Genomic DNA, 9,948 nt, shown 5'->3' on the forward strand with positions numbered 1-9,948 from the left:
AGCATCCTTTGTGTGTAAAGGCATGAGATATTTAGGTTAGAGGGCTGCCTTCTGAGCAGTTTACCTCCAGGATCATAGGTTCCTACCCTTATCCGTCCACCCTGGATTTCAACATCTCAGCCTCTTCCATGTTACCCCAAACTGGGAGCGTCCCAGGACCCTACCTTCCCACAAAACAGACACTTGGCTCACCAGCTTCAAGATGGCATCTACCCTATGTTCACCTTTCCTATGGCTTCCTACTGACCCCAAGAAGTAGCAAAACCATGGAGCCAGGCAGGAAAACAGTCTGCTCCACAGAACTAGGAAGGTCATAGGAGACCGGATCACATCCGAGTCTCTGCCTAGAAGCCCTCGCAAACTGAGCAGCTCAGCTCTCCCTCCTTGGACCTCTGACCAGTCAAGCCAGTTCTGCCTCTGGGCTAACCTGCTCTCCACCTCGGTGACCACCTTCTAGTTTCTTTTCTCCTGGGAACCTCAGATCTGCAGGCTTTTGGCCTCCAGCCTTCTAGTCAGCCCAGGGTTCACTGGGATCCAGTCTTCAATAGGATCCAAGTGACAGACTGGCTTCTGAACCTGGGCAGCACAGCTTCACCTAACCAAGAAACCCAGTTTGTTTTGAAGGGTTGGGAGGAGATGGGCACAAGTTTCAATCTGGGGGAGGTGAAAAAGAAAGAGAGGGAGAGAGGCAGAGGGAAAGAAGGTGGGGCAAAAGTCTGTCGCCTCTAGATGCTGTCTGTGTGCTAAGGCCATGAGCAGGTCTATTCAGGAAGATGAATACCAGAGGATTAGCAAACCACAACTCTCTTCCCTCAGCCCAGTCCTTCCCAGCCCATCCCTATTCTGTCTCCTTTGCACAGCGACTGTCAACCACTACCCCACCCCCCTTTCCTGCCGGCCCATATCTCCAATTGTTTGCAGCAGACAGTTTGGCACTTGACAGAATTCCACATAAAACCAGAGATTTCTGTTGGAAGGGACCTGGTAGTCACAGAGGATTCCCCTCCTACTCAGGCAAGAATCCTCACCCAGGATCTCTACAGCTGCCTTGTACACACAGTCTCAGAACATTCATTCCCAGGGCACGAGTCCTGTCTAGATCACAAGCTCCTAGTGGGAGGGCAGGGGCAGCTCCATCCTTCAGTAGCCAGAAGCCTGGGAGGCCAACACAATGCTGATCACTACAAGGACCCAGTAAAGGGGCCAGCTGCTTCATTGCCTATCCAAAAGGAACTCTGTCCCAAGAGAGGTTCTCCTAGTTTGCTTATCTAGCCCAGCAGGAGTTTCGAGGGACAGGCATCTGAAACCCAAACAGGTCAATATTTACCCAAGAGCTAGAAAAACAGCCTGTTTTAAGTGTGGGGTAGGCAAACCAAAGGCAGAGAGTGTTCAGATGCTGGGACCCAGAGCAGCAGAGAACAGGGAATTCATGCTTCTTCCCATTCCTGAGTCACTTGTCATCCCCACTGTGGTGACTGCATTGTTGGACAAGGCACCATTGTTTGAGCTTTCCCACATGCCAGGACTCCAAAGCACAGAGTTGGGAACGGACAGAGATTCAAACATGAGAACCACTACTAGAGGTTGGCGGGATGCTGAGGGTATTTTTGTTCTTTATTATTGTAGGGGGACACAACTGTGGAGGCCAGAGGACAACTTGTTGGAGTCAGTTCTTGCCTTCTACTTTTACAATGGATTCTAGGGACTGAGCTCAGGCCAGCAGGCTTGTGTGTAATTGTTAGGCCATCTCACTGCCTGCCTGCCTGCCTGCCTGCCTGCTGCCTGCCTGCCTGCCTGCCTGCCTGCTGCCTGCCTGCTGCCTGCCTGCCTGCCTGCCTGCCTGCCTGCCTGCCCGCCCGCCTGCCGTCTGTCTGCCTGCTGCCTGCCTGCCTGCCTGCTGCCTGCCTGCCTGCTGCCTGCCTGCCTGCCTGCTGCCTGCCTGCTGCCTTCCTGCCTGCTGCCTGCCTGCCTGCCTGCTGCCTGCCTGCCTGCTGCCTTCCTGCCTGCTGCCTGCCTGCCTGCCTGCTGCCTGCCTGCCTGCCTGCCTGCCTGCCTGCCTGCCTGCCTGCTGCCTGCCTGCCTGCTGCCTGCCTGCTGCCTTCCTGCCTGCTGCCTGCCTGCTGCCTTCCTGCCTGCTGCCTGCCTGCCTGCCTGCTGCCTGCTTGTGTGTGTGTGCACAGTGTATGAGCGTGTAGTGAACGTAAGCATGCGCTTGCTAAGACTCCTGCCTGTAATGCACCCAGAAGCCAACGGAAGATGCCAGGTGCCCTGCTCTATCACGACCTATCTTAACTCCCTTGAGTGTTGGTCTCTCACTGAACCTGGAAGAACCTGGCAGCCAGAAAGCCCCACCACTATTCCTGCCTCTTTTCCTGTCCCCCAGGCACGAAGGTTATAGGCATGTGCAGCTATACCTCGATTTTCACATGGGTTCTGGACATGTGACCTCGGATTCTCCTGTGTCAGTGACAAGTGCAGATAACCACTGAGCCATCACCCCAGCAACCTCCTCCTTTATCTTTTCTTCTCTTCTCTCTCTCTCTCTCTCTCTCTCTCTCTCTCTCTCTCTCTCTCTCTCTCTTTTTGACAAGGTCTTGTATAGCCCAGATTGGCCTCTGAAATGACCTTGAACATCTGATCTTACTAGTTTCATTTCCCGGTGCTATAGTACAGGTGTACTCTACCATGCTCTGTTTATGTGGTGCCAGTGATCAAAGCCCAGACCTCCATTCGTGCTTAGGTAAACACTCTACCTACTGAACTACATGTCTAGCTCTGTCCTTCTGTTCTGGATGCTACAGCTGTTGTTATCTTATTCCAGTATAAGAGTCACATTCTATGGAGAATGGCTGTGCCTCTAGCTGCAGTCTGGAGCCTTTTCCCTCCACAGAGAAGCCAGTGCTATTGCCTATTGGGAGCGAAGATGGGCTGTAGGGAACACAGCCACCAGATCCCAGCCCATGCTGCTCCCCCTCAACCAGAGGTAAAGGCCTCTGACTATGTGCACAGGTTTCTGCCAGCAGTATAAAAGATAAATTACTAGGGAAACTTTTAGGGAAGAGCTAAGCAAACAGAGGGCAAGGGCCATGTTGCCATTCATAACTCAGCCAATGGCCTGGCATCTGGGAGACACGTGCCATTTTCTGAATGAATCCTACCTGTTTTCAGGGAGATCTCTCTCCAGCTGAGGAAAAGAAACACGTGATACCATGAGAGATGAATTACACAGAGACATAAAGTGCCCTAGCCACCCTTGTGGTGAATAGATTACAAGGGTCAGAGAATTGTAATCAAAAGGACGGGAGTTGGGATGGAGCTGAGCCATTCTGCAGAGATAGGGACATGGCCTACTACTGAAGGGACATGGCAGAAGGTGGAAAGACTGGGTGGGGCTAGGGAAAGCAGTGGAAGTCAAGAGGTAGAAACTAGTACAGAGGAAGTGATAAAAGCCAACCAAGCCAGGCGAGGCGGTATGCACCTCTGAGTTCCAGGCCAGCCTGGGTCTCAAAAAGTATTAGGTGTGAAACAGCCAGTAATCCCAACATTCCACAGGCAGAGGCAAGGGAATGAGAGAAATTCAAGTCCATCTTTGGCCTAGCCCACATGAGACCATCTATCTCAAAGTCGGGGCTAGGGATAAATGGGTTTGGAAGATGGCTCAGTGGGTAACAAGAGTGCTTGCTGTATATCCATAAGCTCCTGATTTTGGATCCCAAGCACTCATGTAAAAAGCCAGTCATGGCTGTACACCCCAATAACCCCAGCTCTGGGAGAGCAGAGGCAGAGGATCATTGGGTCTTACTGGCTGCTATTCTGGCTCCAAGTTTGGTGAGAAACATAGACTCAAGGGAATTTGGCAGAGAGTGATAGAGCAAGGTCACACACACACACACACACACACACACACACACAGTGGTGATACACATGAGTGGATACAAGTGAGAAGTCCAGACAGAGGCCAGCCAACAGGGAGAAGATATGCATGAACAATGGTATGAAGCGATGCCTGCAGGGTCAGGAAAGCACAGAGGGAGAAGAGGAGGGGGTGAGTGAGAGACCTGCCAGAATCCAGCAGGACTTGGGGGCTTTGAGTCAAAGGGAGGTAGAGGGGAGTGAGTGGTTGCCAGACACTGGGTGGTAATTACTCAGGGAATGTTCTTGTCAGGCTGGTACCCTACAGACCTGTACAGACTATCCCCCTACAACACATGTTCACCCACCACACAGCCCATGCTAAGGGAGTAGCCCAGGGCCACAAAACACGACATAGAGGGCAGTTGCTCTGACACCGAGCGACACACTAGATCCTCCAGAAAAGCTTTATGGATTTTCTGGGCTCATCTGAAAACACACTCACAATCCTCTGTGTCTGTTGAACAAGATGTGCTCAGTGAGAGCACTCACCTAGTGTGTGTGGTTATGGGTTCAACTGCCAACATCACAGAAAAAAAGGAAGAAAAGAAAACAGAAAGATACCCTTCCTGTTGCTGAGGCAGGAGGAACGATTTAGCCCTTACAGTCCAGCAACAGTTTGCAACTCAATACTCCTAACTCCCTTTTTCGGGGAATTCAATACATAGACCAGCTAGGCTGCTTGAACTCACAGGCCTCTCTCTGCCTCTGCCTCAGACCATGTCTCTTAAAATCAAGACGTAGGGTGTGGTCCTGCTTGCACATAACCCTAGCACATGAGGGAGGGCAGAGCACATGACTCGGTAGAGGAAGGTTCCCGGAGCCTGCACGCTATGCTCATGTGAAAACCGTGTGTACTGGGCAACACTTCATTCTCGAAGCGTTGCTTGGGCCCCAGGAGACAGGAGGACCCCTGAACCTGCTGAAGAATGAGCTCCCACCTCTGCCACTCTCCAGCGGGTAACTGACACTGAGAATGTGGCCTCTCTGATCAGTCACTTCCTCTTTTGTAAAGTTGTGGTGATAACCATGCTTACCTCAGAAACCTCATCATATTAGCTCAGATTATGTGACACGGTATAAACAAAAGCCTTAACAATGCCTCACCTGACTGGATGCAAAAAAAAAAAAAAAAAATAACAGCAAATAGTATTAACACAGACCAAGTTTTCATCCCTTTTTCTATATATTAAAGACCTATTTACTTATTTGTTTATTTGTTTGTTTTGTTCTTGAGACAAGGTTTCTTTGTACAGTCCTGCTTGTCCCGGACATCTCTGTAGTCCAGGCTGGCCTCAGAGATCTGCCTGCCTCTGCCTACCGAGCGCTGGGATTAAAGGCGTGCACCAGCACCGCCCAGCTGACTTTTTAAAAAACATGTGACTTTTTTTTTTTTTTTTTAGATTTATTTACTTTACATGAATGAGTGTTTTCCCTGCATGTGTGTACGTGCACAATGTGTGTGCCTGGTGCCCAAGAAGGTCAGGAGAGGCTGTCAGACTTCCACAGAACTGGGATTATAGATTGTTACGGATTGTTTTTGAGACAGGTCTAACTCACTTCGTAGCTGAATATTTTTTCTTTTAAATTTATTTATGTATGTATGTATATGAGTACACTGTTGCTGTCTTCAGACACACCAGAAGAGGGCATCGGATCACATTACAGATGGTTGTGAGCCACCATATGGTTGCTGGGAATTGAACTCAGGACCTCCGGAAGAACAGTCACTGAGCTATCTCTCCAGCCTCCCTGAATATAATCTTGAACTCCCAAACTCTCTGCTCTATCTTGAAAGTGCTGGGAGGACAGATTTACACCATCGTATACACTTGGTTTCTCCTACTCCTCTTTTATTTTTTTTTTCAAGATTTATTTATTTTTATTTTATGGGTATGTCTGTATTGTCTGTATGTATGTCTGTGCACTGGGTGCATACAGGGTCTGAGGAAGCCAGAAAAAGGTGTCCAGTCCTCTGGAACTGGACTTTCAGACAGCTGTTTGCCCCCACATGTATTCTGGGAATCAAACCTGGGGCGCCTGTAAGAACAGCCAATTTTTTAAAAATATTTATTTTATCTATGAGCAATTTGCTTGCATGTTGGTATGCACACTATATGTATGCCCGAGGAAGTCAGAGCACCTAAGGTCCCTTGGAACTAGGAACTGGAGTTAGGGGTGGTTGTGAGCCACCATCTCATGTTGTGGTGATTCCCAACCATAAAATTATTTTTGTGGCTACTTCATAACTTTAATATTGCTACTGTAATGAATCATAATGTGAATATTTTTGGAGATAAAAGTTTGCCATAGGGGTGGAGGCGCACAGGTTGAGAACCAGCGCTCTAGCTCCAGACTCTGCTGTCTTCATCAGATGCTACAGGCTATTGAGATCTGTTCATTTGTGTGGTACTGGGATTTGAACATGTCACACACTGCAGTCCTTTCAGAAATTTTAATTAAAAAAACATGAAACAGACTCTCAATAAATTGTACAGCCTGGTCTGGGACTTGAAGGTCCTCCTGCCTCTGCCCCCAAGTATTGGGATTACGGGCCTTAAATGTTGAACAATAGTAACAGCTACCTTTCAGTGGGCATAGGACCTGACCCGGCACTGAGCTATAGTGCATGTGGGTGGGTATCCGGCTAAACCTTCATAATAACCCACTGAAGAAAGTATTACTATTGTCCTTGCATTACAGCCCAGAAGTGTTAAGTTGTCTCGAGTAAGTAGGTAACCAGCCTGAGGGTAGAATGGATAGAGATTCCAAGGGCCACGTATCTAACCCCTGTGCTAAACCAGATGCACAGAAAGTAGCGTGAGGTCTGATGCCCCCGACGATTGGCTAAAGAGTCACTAGCCACTTGATGCTGTCAACTCAGCTTGTGTTCAAAGGAGAGAGAGGCCTGTGACTACACCACAAATCCTGCCAGACGAATGACTCCAAGAATTATTTTAGGCCGATCATAGTCATAGACCTATTTAATTCCAGTACTCAGTAGGCAGAGTTCAAGGCCAGTCACGTCTGCATAGGATTTACTGAGACCTTGTCTAAAAAATTATTCTGTATCTGAACATGGTGTCAAATACTTGTAATCCTAGCACTTGAGAGGCAGAGGCAGGAGCATTGCTGCAACTTCAAGGCCAGCTTTGTCGACATAGGTAGTTTAAGGGCAGGGTATATAGCAAGCTTGCCTCAAAAAATAGTTAATTCCACTCCGGCCTGGTGGCTCAGTTACATAGTAAGTCCCACGTCAATCTGATCTACATGAGACCTTGTCCCCCCAAAACAAACAAGCAAGCTAAATCATTTTTAGTTATTTATGGTGGGCTGGAGAGATGGCTCAGCATTTAAGAGCACTTGCTGCTTTTCTAGAAGTTCCTAGCACCCACTTGGCAGCTCACAGCCAAGTGACAGTCCAGTACAAGGTGGTCCAACACCTCTTCTGGCCCACAGAGGCACTGCGGGCACATGGTACGCACACATACATGCAGGGGAAACACATTCACACGCATAAATCAAATCGTTTAAAATTATTTATGGTGCTAGGAGGATGCCTCCATGAATAAAAAGCTCCTGTTGCACGAGTTTGGGGACCAGAGTCAGAATCCCTGGCACCCACATAAAAGCCAGGCAGTGTGCTTGTCATTCTAGGGCTCGGGGGGCAGAAAGAGGGGACCAACCCCAAGGACAAGCTGGCTAGCTAGACCAGACAAACTGGTGCGCTCCAGACTGAACCACGGATCCTATCTCCAAAAATAAAGTGGAAAGCTGTCGATTAAGATGCCTGACATGGGGCGGGGGGGGGGGGGGGAATGAGACAGGTGTCGGAGGGGTAACCAGGAAGTGGGATAGCATGGGATGGGGGTTGGTGGAGGGGGTAACTGGGAAGTGGGATATCATTTGAGATGTAAAGGAATGGAATGATTAATAAAAGATTAAAAAAAAAAAAAAAAGACACCAGACATCAATCTCTGACTTCCACACATACCTAAACATGTATGTGCCATACATGTGAACAAGTATGCACACCACACATGCAAAATATTATTGTTCATTTCTGTTTCCCCTACTTGCCCTACTCCAGTGGCACAAGTTTGTTTTTTTGTTTGTTTTTTGTTTTTTTAATTTAAAGAAATCCTTTTCACTGAATGAGTTCCAGCGAATTGAAGGGAAGGGAAAGGGAAATGAGGGTGAGGTGGGGCATATATGGTCGTCAGAAGGTGAAATGATGAGGGAAAGAACTGGAGACAGAAAGGAGACAAGGAGGGAAGAAGAGATAGATGATGACGCTGGAGACAGGCTGAAGGTATAAAATTAATACATCCCCCAGGCTTTGAACTGCCTTTGCCTGGAGTGCACCTGTAAACATCCCAAGGGGCTCCTCAATAGCCAGATAACCTAACCCGGCTCAGTCTTATTTTCAGAATTTTCAGTATTTCAGAGTTTTCAGTCTTCTCCCCAGAGCTGAGTCCTACCTCCTCCCATCTCTTGCCCTGCACTCTCGGAAGTGGGCTCTCAGCTTCAGCCCATTCTCAGAGACTCCCTCAGTTTCCTGGTGTGGCCTCAAAGCTTAGGGCTACCTTCCTGCCACACTTCCCTTTCCTGCCCCCAGTTCCCTAGAGATGAGGCCATCCAGGCATTGCCACCTCTGGCCAGGCCACGTCCATCCCGTCTTAGAATACTAAATTTGCTTCCAATCTGGCCATCTTCCCAGGAGCCCTGGAAGGTGGGATCCAGACGCCAGTGGTCCCCTACACTTTAGTCTTGGAAATGGCAAGTCTGCAGCAGGAGTGTGGGTAATGCAACTGATGATTATGTTACTAGGTAGAGGTTAGGAAAGAGTCAGCCTGTGTCACGCTGATAACTTCACGGAACTTTTTATAGTAAACAACTATTTTCTCTTTCCCCGGGGGAAGTGTTTATCTTTCAGCACCCAGCCTCTACCGGGCATCTGCTCAGGTTTCCAACCCTTGGGCCAGCTCTGGCTCCTCTTAGCCTGGGGAAGAGCTTGAGAGGTCATCACATTACCTACCACTTCTCAGCAAATGGTTCTGAGTGCCTGGCAGCAGCGACCATAAACATCTTCTTTAACCTCTCAAGGACCCACCAAGGTAGGTATTGCTGCCCCTACTTCACTGCGCGGAAAAGGAGGCTCATGGAGGTTAAGTGACTTGCCCGGTATTGCCGGGAGCTGATAACTGCTTCAGGAGCGTGGGAAGCAGCAGCTCCGCTCACTCCGCCCCGACGGGGCGCACTCCAGAGTCTCCCTCCCCGGCTCTCTGCAAAGTTGGGAACTGGCCCGTGCAACCAGCGTGATTCACGCCCCTGGGGTTCAGGATCCTGCTTTTTGCCCCTGCACAATCGCCCTCTGCCCCTGCCCGTCTCACCATCGCCTCCGCAGCCGCTGTCGCTGCCTGATCGCCGGCTCCGACTCCTCTGCCCCGCGCGACTTCAGTGCCCGCGGCTCGGGAGGAAGCCGTGGGGCGGGGCGGGCCGGCGGTCCAAGAGGGAGGGGGGCGCGCCTTCTCAGAGGTGCCCGGCCGGGCAAACCGAAAGCTGTGACAGGACCCGTGGGGCGCCTCCTACTGGGCCACCGGCGTCCGACTTCCGATGACACCCCAGCCGGGTGAATTGGGGAACATGTCTCTTGGATTTGGGACTGCATCAGGGGTTAGCCGAGGAGGCAGGCGTCATTCCGTCATGCGAAAAGCATCTGTGAGTGCTTAAGTGCTGGAGATGAATGACATGAACAAGCCAGGAGGAGTGTTTGCCACTTTGGTGAGTGCGTCTCCCCCGAAATTAAAAATATATAAACCACTCCAAAGTTCTGACTGTTTTCGGACGGAGCAGGCAGTATTCTGAATACATTATATGTCACTAAGCTATACACTTAAAAAGTGATAAACTAGGGGCTGGCGAGATGACTCAAGGCACTTGATGTCAAACCTAATGATCAGAGTCCCATTCCTAGGACTCGAGTTGTGGAAAGAACCAACTCTTGCAAATTGTCCGCTCATCTCCATACATTGT

The 9,948-nt window shown here is 49.6% G+C and overlaps 1 protein-coding gene across 1 annotated transcript in view; it reads right to left on the bottom strand.

Moving 5' to 3' along the window:
* Vamp5 (vesicle associated membrane protein 5) overlaps positions 1-9,457 on the bottom strand; it is a 10,922-nt gene extending 1,465 nt beyond the window's left edge. Inside the window, exon 1 of the mRNA XM_034511946.2 lies at positions 9,306-9,457. Coding sequence (XP_034367837.1) covers positions 9,306-9,308 — 3 coding nt within the window. The 5' untranslated portion in view covers positions 9,309-9,457. The remainder of the gene's footprint in view (positions 1-9,305) is intronic.
* Between the last annotated feature and the right edge of the window lie 491 nt (positions 9,458-9,948).

Source organism: Arvicanthis niloticus, chromosome 9 (assembly GCF_011762505.2).
Source record: "Arvicanthis niloticus isolate mArvNil1 chromosome 9, mArvNil1.pat.X, whole genome shotgun sequence".
Classification (NCBI taxonomy): Eukaryota; Metazoa; Chordata; class Mammalia; order Rodentia; family Muridae; genus Arvicanthis; species Arvicanthis niloticus.